Source organism: Telopea speciosissima, chromosome 9 (assembly GCF_018873765.1).
Source record: "Telopea speciosissima isolate NSW1024214 ecotype Mountain lineage chromosome 9, Tspe_v1, whole genome shotgun sequence".
Lineage (NCBI taxonomy): Eukaryota > Viridiplantae > Streptophyta > Magnoliopsida > Proteales > Proteaceae > Telopea > Telopea speciosissima.
In genome coordinates, this window is record NC_057924.1 from 33,350,964 (window position 1) to 33,364,796 (window position 13,833).

Here is a 13,833-nt window from a genome sequence, read left to right on the forward strand (position 1 = left end):
GCAAAATAAAAGAACCCAAAAGAAACCAAACTCAAATGATGACTCTGATTCGGATAGCTTCAGACATGATAGAAAGCATCTCAAAGAAACTAAATATGAAGTGAAATATGAAACATCATACTTCGAAGTCCTAAAATAATATGAAATACGGATCTGAAACGCAAAGAAAATAAGACCAAATGGAAAAAGGTAAAGGAGAGATACCTGGGGTCTTGTTTGGAGCTCCCCACGGCGATTGGCAGCCGATGACGGACACGAACCAGGGGTGGCGATTATTACAGATTTGGGAAATAAAATAGGGAAGGGGTTGATTTGAGTAGACAAAGAAGAAAAATACAGCAAATCTAAATGGAAACCAGAGAATGAAATAAGAGGAGTAGAAGACGAAAAATCCACGATCGGCTGCAGCGTTCTTCCTGGCTCAGGGAAGCCTCAAGCATCCTTGTCTCAGCACATTTCCTCTCTCTATTTTCCTGATTTCCCCTCTGCTACTCCCTCCTTTCATTTTGTCTCGATTCCCCTCTCTTTTCTCTCTCTATTTTCTGTTCCCTCTCGATTTTTCCCACTTTCTCTCACTGTTTTTTTTTCTCCCTCCTCTCTGCTTTTTCTTCTCTTTCTTTCTTGATTTCCCCTCTGCTACTCCCTCCTTCCATTTTGTCTCGATTTCCCTCTCTTTTCTCTCTCGATTTTCTGTTCCCTCTCGATTTTTCCCACTTTCTCTCACTGTTTTTTTTCGTCTCCCTCTCCGCTTTTTCCTCTCTTTCTTTCTTAATGTCGCTCTCCTTCTTTTTCCTAGAGAATGACGGCTGCCCCCCCCTCCTTTTTAATCCCTTTTTTGTCCTTTTCATCCATCTCACCCTCCCCTCTTTTAGGGTTTTTAAAATATTTAATTTCTTTTACCAATTCTGTCCCCACCTTTAAGATAAGGTTTGTTAGATTTTTATAGTTTCCCTTTTTAACCTTCCCCTTTTTTAGGGTTTTAAAAGTTCAATTCATTTTTCCAATTCTACCCTCATCTTTATTTTTACTTTTCCTATTTTATCTTCTTAAAAACTTTTCCATTTTACCCTCTTACTTTTAGGGTTTGTTTAGATTTTACTATTTCTCAATTTACCCCCTTATGGACTTGGCACCAATGGGCTTTTCCATGGGCCAAGTCCACACATTCTCTCTTTTTATATGTCTGAGACAAAAGTCGTCGGTCCTCTGAGTGTCATCATCGTCAGGGAGGATGACAAAAATCAGGTGTCTATAGAATGCCCCTCTTTGACCAGACAAAAATCAGGTGTCTACAGAATGCCCCTCTTTGACCAAGACCTATGTACCAGTCGAGAGGCAAAGACAAGAATCACCATGTTTTGTCACCCGAAACATGTACTACCGACATCCTGCTCAGAGTGGCGGAGGTGCAAATGCAAATACAATTCGAGCGACAAAACCAAAATTGGAAAAATCGATCGACAATTCATGCAAAATCAAGTGGCAAGTGGGTGCTACTGTGATTGGCAATTTGCCATAGCCAGCCAATACTCGCTAGTATTGACCGTACTAAGGACGCACATGCAAAATGAGATTCAAAAATTGAGATGTTTCTGAAAATCCGTGGAAGTTTTACCGGTCTTCCAAGAATTTCCAAGGGACAAAAATAAATTCAGGGGTTCTCTGAAAACCTGGGGAGCATTCTAGCTTCAAGGGATTTTCGGGGAAGGTTCTAATCCTAGGGGGGCACTCTGGCTCCCAACTCCAGCAACTCAAATGACTCCAGACAAAAACTGATGTAAAGGATATTTAATCGAAGAACACTTTACTAATCATAACTGCTTAAGATTAATTACAAAACCAAAGTAATGTATTGCATTGTTCATACTTCAAAGAAGAAAAAAGAAATTTTGATCCTCAGCAAACATTGCCCCAGTGCTCCATAGTATCTAGTCATCCAATTCACTGTCCCATATCATCCCAAAAAGCAGTGAAGATGCATACCAACCGCTCAATCAAATCCTTAAGAGGAAGCACCGTGACGTCATTCTGGATGCGATGCGACAAGCCAAATTGTCAGAGGAAACGAGAAGGTATGTAGAAACTAGTGCGGGTCATCCCCATCAACTTCACATATCCACCCACAACCGGGAGTATTCAGAACTGGCTTCTTTGCGGACCACCAATGCACATTCCACCTGATGTTTTCACTAGTAATTGCCTTTAGCCGTTGGGACCAATCAGTGATCTTTTAGTAGTTTTCCGACGATGCACATCGTCTAGAATAAAAACACGACTTGAACTCAATGCCTTCGAAAGGTTTCACCAGAGCAAGGCGTTCGGTTAACCAAATCTGGAGAATGGTAGGACAATCCCCCAGCTTATCCAGATAGACTCGGTTCTTGGCCTTTGCGCCATCAAGCCCGTTCAATGTCTCTGCTAATACTGTGGGTATTATGTCACATCCCTGCCTTAGCTGATGTATGACATCAATGATAGCCGGGGATCCTCCTCAAAAAGGTGCACGCAAAAGGTGTCTCGTAACCACACAAAAAACAAAGGCATTTCTTCGTTGTACGAAAGCAACATTTGAATTCCCATTCCTTGTGCTGTATTTCTGAATAAGGGCAGATAGATTGATCCGATCTTTGATCATGAACTGAGACATCTCTTTGCGGTTCCAGCCGAAACAATCTCGAATGACTTTGGAGTAATCCTTGTGCAGGGTAGGACGGTAAACTCCAGTTTTCCCTGAGCATACGAGACAAGCCCGAAATTCTTCATACGTTGGGCAAATCTCAACATCCCCAAAGCGGAACACGTGAACGCTCGGGTCCCAAAATTGTATTGCGCTCCCAAGAGTTTGTCCCACAACCCAACTGTTTGTAGATGTTTGAGTGACTGAAGATGAATTTCTTTGAGAGCCTGCGGGTCATCACTATTCATCTTTCTGTTCCATTGACGCAAATCGTCATCCATAGAGCTTCCCTTGACAATGCGACTCTTTATCACTGTAGTTTAAACAAAAGAGTTCCTATGTTATATGGGATAAACATCCTTCAGGAGCTATCCATAGCAATATAAATCCATGTTTTGAGTTACTTCAAAGCTCTCAAAATTGGTCTTAAACAAGATCAATGTCTGGACCCGAGTCTCATGCCGATAGAACAGATCACAGGGGAGAGAAGCAGGCCCGATTGGTCTACCATGGGTAGAATAGCGGACTATGAGTTATGAATGGTGAGCTCGCAAGAGCGATCACACCAATTAACATATCCTACTACCTCAAGGAGGACTGTGAAAAACTCTTTGGGACAAGTCGTCAAATCGGTGGACAGTAGACAGAGTTTTAAGTTAGAATAGACCACTATGACTCTAGGAATGGTGAACTCAAGAGAGAAATCACACCAGTCAACAGATAGGATTTGAAAGAAGGACCGTTGGTGGAGACCCTTAAAGAATCCATCGGATTGAGGGACGATAGAAAGAGTCTAAGGCCGGACTTTATATCTTCTGATGATAAAGGTGGTGATATCCTTTTTGCCTGTAGGGGGATGGGATGGCCAAAATTGAAAATAGAGCCCAAAACCATGCGAGGCAAAAGATGAGTGACCGAGCTTGAAGTTGACTTCTCAAGCTGCCTATGTATCCTGAATTAATCGGGAATCAGGTCGGACGTAGTTCCTGCCTCAAGGTAACTTTCCTCCATGCAATTTCTTCTTCCTTTTTCTTTTTTCTTTTTCTTTTTTGTCATTTCTTTTTTTTGTTTTTTCCTTTCTTTTTTTTTTTTTCTTTTATTATTTTATTATTTTTCTTTTTTTTCTTTTTCCTTTCTTTTTCTTTTTTTCTTTTCTTTTTCAAGGAGGCTAAGTATAATATTTCTTAAGCTGATCGAGGTTGGTCAGGTATTGCAATTCGTGTCCATCAAGATCCAAAAGACGGACAGCTTTTCCTGGGAGGATTTCCTTTACCAAAAATGGGCCACTCCACTTCGGTCGAAACTTGCCTCTTGGGTCGTGGACGGGTGCCCTCTGCTCTTTCAATACTAAGTCCCCGACCATCAAACTTCGCGGGTGGACCTTTTTATTGAAGGCCCTTGCAACCCTTTATTGATACTTGTTCACATTATCCATGGCTTTCATCCTCTTTTCATTAATGAGGTTCAACTCTTCATATCTTGATCTGAGCCATTCTACCTCTAGGATCTGGCATTCCATGATTACTCTTAGAGAGGGGACTTCTATCTCTACCGGGAGTACTGCTTCCATCCCGTAGACCAAAGAATACGGAGTTGCCCCAGTAGAAGTCCTAATGGAAGTCCTATAAGCCCACATAGCATAAGGTAACTTCTCTGCCCAATCCGTACTTTGATCGGCCATCTTCTGAAGTACGGCTTTCATATTTTTGTTTGCTGCTTCAATTGCCCCATTGGTTTGAGGGCGATATGGGGAAGATCTATGCCTGGCTATCATAAACTTGTCACACAAGTCTTGGGCCTTACCACGAAAATGTTGACCTTGATCTGAAATCAACTCCTAAGGCATCCCATGCCGACAAATGATACGTTCTTCTAAGAATTTAGCTACTTTCCCTGCTGTAAGCTTAGCATAGGATTGCACCTCCACCCATTTCGTAAAATAATCAATGGGCACCAGTACAAATTCATGCCCGTTTGACGCCTTAGGGGTAACTTTTCCGATCACATCGATACCTCTGTTGGTGGAACATGGATAAGATTCGCAAAAATTTGACACTTGTGGCACTTCCTCACATATTCTGCACAGTCTACCTCCATTGTATTCCAATAATACCCAAGGCGGAGGATCTTCTTAGCCAACATATGAGCATTCATGTGGGGACCACAAATTCCTTGATGGACTTGATCCAGAACTGTTTGTGCTTGCTCTTCATCAACGCACACCAACTGTATGCCATCATAAGATCGCTTGTACAGAATGTCCTCGTGCAACACAAACTGGGTGGCGTATCTTCTTAGAAATCTCTTCTCTCCATGAGTAGCATCAGCTGGGTATCTCCCTTCTTTAATGAAATCCACAATCTTGGCATACCATGGCCTACCATCCACAGTCAATACATTAATAGATTCTTCATGCGAGGGGGAATCCCTTTGATCCACCACGAATGGCTGTATTGTTTCCCCAGGACCGAAATCCATCATTGATGCCAAAGTAGCTAAGGCATCGGCAAATCTATTGCTGTCCCTTGGAAAGTAGTCAAAATTGATCTCGGTGAAGTGCTCGACCAGAGCCTCTATATACTCCTGATAGGGTTTCAACTTCTCATCTTTTGTTTTCCACCTACCCTGTACTTTAAAAATTACAATTGAAGAATCTCCATATACCTCCAACTTCTTTACTCCAATTGAAATGGTTGTCTTTAACCCAAGAACACAAGCTTCATACTCAACCATATTATTGGTACAATCAAAACCCAACCTAAAAGACATAGGCATACACAAACCTTCTGGAGTTATGAACAGAACCCCGGCCCCACAACCTCTATGATTCGCAGCTCCATCGAAGAACATTCTCTATGGTTCAATATCCTCGTTGACCTCAAGGGAGTTAATTTCTTCATCAGGAAACACATCCTCCAATTTTCTCGTATCGACAACTGAATGTGCAGACAAATGTTCTACGATGGCACTTCCTTTTATGGACTTCTGGGTTGTATACGCAATGTCAAACTCCGCCAGAAGCAACAACCACCGTGCCAACCTTCCAATTAATGCTAGTTTCTCGAATAAGTACTTGAGGGGATCCATCCTAGAGATTTGCAAAATCGGATAAGCCAGCATATAATGCCTTAACCTCCTAGTAGCCCAAACCAAAGCAGTACAAGTCTTCTTGAGAGCTGTGTACCTAGTCTCATAATCCGTGAACTTCTTGCTAAGGTAATAGATGGCTTGTTCAGTTCGTCCATCTGATCCATGTTGGGCGAACATTGAACCCATCGAGTTCTCCAAAATAGAAAGGTATAGTAAAAGAGGTTTCCCTGGGTTAGGGGGAACAAGGACAGGTGGATTCATTAGATAACTCTTGATGCGATCAAAAGCCAACTGACATTGAGGGTTCCATTCCTTAGGTTGATCTTTCTTCAACAACTTGAAAATAGGTTCACAAATAGTAGTCAATTGGGTAATGAATCGACTGATATACTGGATCCTCCCCAAAAATCCCCGGATTTCCTTTTCTGTCTATGGGGGTGGCATTTCAGCTATAGCCTTGATCTTGGATGATTCAATTTCTATTCCCCTTTCACTTACTATGAATCCTAACAACTTTCCAGCGGTTACCCCGAAAACGCATTTCTGTGGATTCAACCTCAACTGGTACTGCTTGATTCTATCAAAGAAAACCCGTAGGGCCTTAAAATTATCCTCTTGGTTGATTGATTTCACAATCATGTCAGCTACATATACCTCTGCCTTCTTATGTATCAAATCATGGAGGATAGTGGTGGTAGTCCTTTGATATGTGGCTCCAGCATTCTTCAAGCCGAAGGGCATCACCCTAAAATAGAAAGTCCCCCATGGGGTGATAAACGAGGTTTTGTGTTTATCCTCTGGTGCCATCTTAATCTAATTATAGCCAGAAAAAACCATCCATGAAAGACAGTAAGGCATGCCCTGCGGTATTATCTACCAAAATGTCAATATGCGGTAAAGGGAAATCATCCTTAGGGCTTGCCTTGTTCAAATCCCTGTAATCCACGCATACTCTGACTCTTCCGTCTTTCTTTGGAACGGCTACTATATTAGCTAACCACTCAGGGTAATCTGATACTTCTAGGAAATCGGCTTCCAATTGTTTAATAATCTCCTCTTCAACCTTTAAAGTCCATTCGGGACACATCCGTCGAAGCTTTCGCTTGACAGGTTTCACATGAGGGTACAAAGGAAGACGGTGCTGGACAATCTCAGTATCGATGCCAGGCATATCCTCGTAAGACTAGGCGAAAACTTCCCCAAATTCTTGTAGCAATTCAACCAATTGGGCGGCCTCTTGATCAGTGAGGGATAATCCAATCTTGATTTCCCAAGGTTCTTGCTCCGACATTGATCAGCTTAAAATCCTCACGAATGGGTTGGACTTTCTTTTCTTTTAAGGCTTTTATTGATTCGAGGAAATCAAGCAATGAATCTTTACCATATTCATCATCAGAAGAAGAGGGGGAAGAGGAAGAGGAAGAAGCAATATACTCAGAAACCATCATTTCATTGATAAAAGGAACGACTACATCAGACTTGCCCCTGACTGGGACCGACTCAACAGAAAAAGCAACATCTCCGACCAGGAGAGAGACAGAAGGAAACTTAACGAACTCAACAGACTCAGGCCCAGACACTTTTAACTTATTAGTTTCAAAGTTCAACTCCTTAGGATGGATGAAATCGCCAAGACAGCTCCAGTTAGGTATGCCTTCCACAGCAGGATGGATCAACAAATGAGGGGTCGGGACATCAAATTCTTCATCTCCATCCATCATCATGACATCTTTAAAAAGTCCTCTAATGTCCGCAAGTTCTTCAATCTGTTCCTGCTCAATCTGCCCACATTGTCCGATAGAATTGCACTCCAACTCAATCCAGTCAACATCACAATCACAGAAGATTTCAAAACCTGGAAGCCTCTGCCCCGATATCTGATCAACGCATGGTTCAGGAAATCCGAAGAACGGGTAGTTATGCCCTTCTTTGACAAAATATCCATTCAAGGTCTTAAAGTAAGGTGCCAACTCAGTGATCTCAGACTCTCCACTGCGAAGGTTTTCTTGAACTGAAGCAAACTTCTTCATCTGACTGGTATTTATAGTGTTAACCTGAATTTACCTAGTAATCAACTCAAGTCTCTTCGTTACTTCCTCGTTGCCGAAACTCCCAAGCATGCTTCTGAAATCCAGATGTTGCCTCGGCTTTTTCCCCCACTCTTTGTACTTATACTTTTCAAACCCCTCAAAAGATCTCTGGTGCTTCAATGCTTTCTCTGCTATTGCCCATAAATCCTCTTCTGCTGACTCATAACCCAGACCATAGTGTTGCGCATTGGTGGTCAAGACTAACACTGAGGCATCACCCTGTTGATATTTTCCCAAGCCCGCGCCTGGAAAGTAGCCCATCTGAATGAGCATGCGACTTATAGAAGGATTGTCAATCTTGAACTCAACTAAAGCAAATTTCTCCTCTGGTGGAAATGGCCCGAATACCGCACCAACATTACTCAACTCAAACCCACTTAAACAAATCTCTGGAGCCCTTATAGTACCACTGCTGCTTTCTCCGGTCTCAATGGATGCTAATGTATTGAAAAGTTCTGGATCAGCCATGATAGTAATTACCTTCCCTTGGTGCAAAAATTTAATCTTTTGATGAAGAGAAGAAGATATTGCCCCTGCCCTGTGCAACCACGGTCGCCCAAGAATCATGTTGAAAGTGGCAGGAATATCAATTACTTGAAAATCTACTTCGAATTCAGCTGGACCCAACACTATGATTGTTGAAAATACTCCCAAGACATTTCTCCTCGTGTTATCATATGCCCTCACACCTTGACTTGATGGCTTCAACTCAGCCTTCAACAGTTGATCATAGACAACACCGCGAGGCATTCCTAAATTAGTAAACTCTCTTGGCTGTGAGCGGGGACGTGAGACATTTGCAGGTTCTAGCACATAAGGGGCTTCCATGGTGACCATGACTGGTGTCACAAGGGAAAGGGTAGTATTCGCAACATTGTACACTGCGTTCTTTTGTTGTGGAGGCCATATGTTATTGCTAGCCTGGGACGTACATTGATTCGCATTGGGAAGCGGCTCACCACGAACAATGGCATCCTCAACCTGCTGACCCATAGCCATGAGACATTCAAAAGTCAAAATGCCTTGACCAAACAAAATATCCTTATAAGGAGCTCTCAGTCCTCTCATCATGAACCTGACTTGTTCTCTTTCATTCGATCTATCCCACATCTGCCCGGCTTTGTTTTGAAATCTCGCCAAATAATCAGTAAACTCTTCATCTGACCTCTGTCTTATGGCTTCCAATTCTCTCCTGGTCAGCTCAATCTCAGTGTTATAACTGTACTGCTGGATAAACGCCTTCATTATATCCGTTCATGTGCGGGTATGTGATGGTTCCAAGGACATCAGCCAACGATGGGCAGCCCCGGTTAGCGAAAATTGAAAAGCTTGACCCAACATTTCATCAGAAAAGCCTCTGGATATCAACTATCCAATGTACGACCTCAGATGGGTATGAGGATCCCCTGTACTATCAAATTTCTCAGACTTCCACTTGAAACCATCAGGCAGTTTGACATGGGGGAAGAGGCATAAGTCTTAAGTATCAAGGATCTAATCCTCAACTCCTTTCAAATTTCTAATCAAATGTTCCAGATGGACAACCTTATCATTCAGTTCCTTGTTCTCTGGGCTACTGGTTACCTTCACAACCAGGAGGTTGTTTATCACAATCGTGTCATTCTCACCAATCATACTAGGGTGCACAACCTTAGGGGTCGGAGGCCCGCTCTGCTGATACTGATGTTCGACTAGACGAACCACACCTACTTGAGTTTGAACCAAGTCCACCAATTGCTCTACCGTCGCCTCCATCCGACTAACCCGGGCTTCTAAGGGGTCAACCCTGGGAGTTTGTGGCAGGCTTCGTTGATACTGGTGTTCAATAGGGCGGGTCGTATCCAGATGGCTACGAACCAAATCCACCGTCTGTTCCACCATTGCCTCAATCCTGACGATTCGGGCCTCCAAGGGATCAAAGGGTAGAAGTGGTGGAGGATCATTGTTCTGACTCATGACTACTTGGAATGCTGGGGCAATATTTGAGGTGATAATCAAGAAAGAAACTAGGCGAGGGCAAACAAACAAGGGAGACAGATACAATTTTAGTCTAAACACATCCTTATGCTAACATGACCAAACCAAACAAGGGTTAGTTCACTTGAGAATAACGTCAACTCAATACTAGAGTTGAGAGTCCCCTCAACTGACAGATCAAACAAGGTGGTTCAAACAAGAACACCCGTGTAGATGATATTACATCGAACCAATCGCCAAACACCGTGTGATGGAGGAAATTGAGTTCATCCTCAACATCAAGGTACAAATGTAGATTCCTTATTAGCTGAGACACACACTGCTTCAAGATTGATTGTGTAGGCATCACCCCGATCACAACAATCCTGGGGCGTACATAGGAATCACCCTATGATACCGTCCCGGTAGTGAAATGAAACACTGGTAGAGGAAACAAACACTCATACTTTAATGAAAGAGGGTAGACACTCAAGACCCCCGTTGGTGGATGACCAATCGAAGCGGACAATATTATCTACAATAGGGGTTCTAACTTGAACCTCAAACAATACTTACATTAGTTGTGGCGAACCTAAGCATCGGATCTATGTTCCTACATGATGCATGCAAAGAGATTGGCTTAGCTTAGGATAGGGTCCCCTTGTCAAGGAGCACTGTATTGTACCCGTCACAGTTGTGTCCATGGATACGTAGGCACATCCTTTTTATACTGCTTTGTGGAAACAACTTGATAAATCAATCCAAGTACTGTCCCATAGTGCCTTCCAAGGCACACCTAAATGTATGGCTTGGAAATCACTAGGTAGTACATTAATTGATATGATCAGTTGCAACTTAAAGCAATACAGGATCAAGGGTTGTGATGCCACCGGGGGAATCCCACAACTGCATGCGGGGCCTTACCAATGACACCACGGGGGTAGAAGCAGACCGTGTAGTGCACAATGCAATGATGTGAGTGCGAATGGATGAAAACAAAAATTAACAAGGAAATCTACATTAACTAAAAATTACAAGCAAGCTAAGCAAACAATGATCAATCAGGAGTCTGACAAATTCCCCAGTGAAGTCGCCACTGTAAGAACCACATATTCCGAAGGTTCCAAATTTTGAGATTCCACCAGACAAGGTGCTCTTCAAATGCGAACCGGCTCGTCGGTGAAACCTAAGCCAACGACTCTAACTCCTCCAAAGGGGGGGTAAATGAGTCAAAAGGAAGTCGCCACCTAGAAAGAGTCTAGGACCCACCAATGTTCCCTGCTGGGGAACGACTACTGACTCAATGGATAAGGTCATGGTCTTCCCAGATCATTGGGCAAGTATCAGGTTACGGACTGGGAAGGTGTTAGGCACCCAGTCCACCCGGCCCGGAGCCGGTCATCGTTCTTTTGACCATCTATTTGCACAAACCAGCTTGCAATCTCTAAAGCTAGGCATTCTAAATCTAGGTCATCCTAAACTAGGCACCTAAGGCTAGGTATCTAGGCACGACACTTGTAATCCTATACCAAATTTCTACATTATTCTAACTTAGGGTGCAGGCAAACAATTTGACAAGATGATTAACTACTAAGCATCATTCCAATCATACAGAAACATAGTGAGCACAGAGCATGGAATACTAAAATAATAAGGCATGGAGCATAAAAGATAGAAAAGACATATCCAATAACGGGTTAGCCCAACTCCCATCCCACAAGGCGTATACCCACATCCCACGGGGTCCCAGCATGTGACGTTCCAATTCGGGCTACTAGATGGGCACCCTCACTCCTTCGCATACGTTCTAATTCTACCCAAAATAAGTTTTCGAAATTCATTTGGAATCCCTTAAACTCGATCGAAATGAAATGAATTTGGGGAAGAATGTCCATCTAACACCTAAATTGTAGACTAAAGTGCACTCACAGGCCCACAGGGATAGGCCCAAACTTCCCACTTGATCCAAAATTGGTTAACGGGCCAACACCCAAACCCAAACCTAAATGGCCCAAATCCGGATGGGCCCAGCCTATTAGTGTAACCCATACCTAAGATCCTAGGTGAATCAGATCCAAACCCCATAATTTCAAAGCCCAAGCCCAATTTTAAAATTTGATTGATTTACGAACATGAGGCCCAATTTGAATCTAAACCCAAGATTACGTCTTCATCCATATTGATCCAGGTAATGGATCAAACCCTAAAAGCCCAACCATTCGGACTTATTTGTAAGTCTAATTGGGCCCATTTCTAATTTGTGAATTTATTAAACGGGCAATCCAAACCAAAACTAAATCCAATTTGGTCGACGTCCCACCTACAATGGGCCCGAAATTAGGGATTAAACCTCTCTTGGGCCCGAGGTTGCCATTTAAGTCTTTTTTGGGTCGAGGGCCCGCGGTCGAACCAAGGAAAAACGATTGAGTCCCACACAAAAAGGGACAAAAATATTAGTGATTCAATCTGGAACCAAAAGCCAAATGGGACCGAATTACTGTGCCCAACTCAAATTTGCACATCTAGAGGTCTCAAACCCAAACCCAAATATGGGACGAAATTCGATCAACACCCCTCAGCAAATTAAAATTTAATTGATCATTACCCCACCCTAATGTCAATAATGATCTAACCCAGCGCGTAAAAGAATTCTATCCGATACGAAAATTAAATCCTGAAATTCACAATCATAGGCTCGGACAATTAGCATAAACTCAATCTAAACCTCAAAATGGTGCAAAGAAACTATAAACCAGAAAGGAAGTGCAGCAGATTTTCATCCAAACAGATATGATGCACCATATAGCAAATGATTAAAGTAAGAAATTCAAGATCATGGGGGTCGGGCCATAGGAGTAACATACGAACCATCCACAAAGCCGGAATCTAATCCGAAAATATTCAGAGAACAAAAGGAAACAGAGAACATCTAAACCAGAACATATATAGCATGCTTCAGTAACAGAAAGCGAGACCATGAGCAGTTAATCAAAAATGAGAAATACAGAAGACATGCCATAAAAGAGAAGCAAAATAAAAGAACCCAAAAGAAACCAAACTCAAATGATGACTCTGATTCGGATAGCTTCAGACATGATAGAAAGCATCTCAAAGAAACTAAATACGAAGTGAAATATGAAACATCATACTTCGAAGTCCTAAAATAATATGAAATACGGATCTGAAACGTAAAAATAAGACCAAATGGAAAAAGGTAAAGGAGAGATACCTGGGGTCTTGTTTGGAGCTCCCCCGGCGATTGGCAGCCGATGACGGACACGAACCAGGGGTGGGGATTATTACAGATTTGGGAAATAAAATAGGGACGGGGTTGATTTGAGTAGACAAAGAAGAAAAATACAGCAAATCTAAATGGAAACCCGACAATGAAATAAGAGGAGCAGAATACGAAGAATCCACGATCGGCTGCAGCGTTCTTCCTGGCTCAGGGAAGCCTCGAACATCCTTGTCTCAGCACATTTTCTCTCTCTGTTTTCCTGATTTCCCCTCTGCTACTCTCTCCTTCCATTTTCTCCCGATTTCCTCTCTTTTCTCTCTCGATTTTTTGTTCCCTCTCGATTTTTCCCACTTTCTCTCACTGTTTTTTTTTCCTCCCTCCTCTCCGCTTTTTCCTCTCTTTCTTTCTTGATTTCCCCTCTGCTACTCCCTCCTTCCATTTTCTCTCGATTTTCCTCTCTTTTCTCTCTCAATTTTCTGTTCCCACTCGATTTTTTCTACTTTCTCTCACTGTTTTTTTTTCTTCTCCCTCCTCTCCGCTTTTTCCTCTTTTCCTTTCTTAATGTCTCTCTCCTCCTTTTTCCTAGAGAATGACGGCTGCCCCAACCCCCCCCCCCGCTTTAATCCTTTTTTTGTCCTTTTTAATCCATCGCACTCTCCCCTCTTTTAGGGTTTTTAAAATATTTAATTTTTTTTCTCAATTCTGTCCCCACCTTTTAGATAGGGTTTGTTAGATTTTTATAGTCTCCCTTTTTAACCCTCCCCCATTTTAGGGTTTTAAAA

General features: G+C 42.6%; 1 protein-coding gene across 1 annotated transcript; it reads right to left on the reverse strand.

Moving 5' to 3' along the window:
- Positions 1-4,678: 4,678 nt before the first annotated feature.
- On the reverse strand, positions 4,679-5,527 carry LOC122638831. The gene has a single exon (XM_043831678.1). It carries the CDS (start codon positions 5,525-5,527, stop codon positions 4,679-4,681), a length of 849 nt encoding a protein of 282 aa, XP_043687613.1.
- Positions 5,528-13,833: the final 8,306 nt, after the last annotated feature.

Excerpts from the sequence above, each read along its gene's own strand:
- LOC122638831 (XM_043831678.1), bottom strand. The coding sequence starts at position 5,527 with ATGTTCTTCGATGGAGCTGCGAATCATAGAGGTTGTGGGGCCGGGGTT.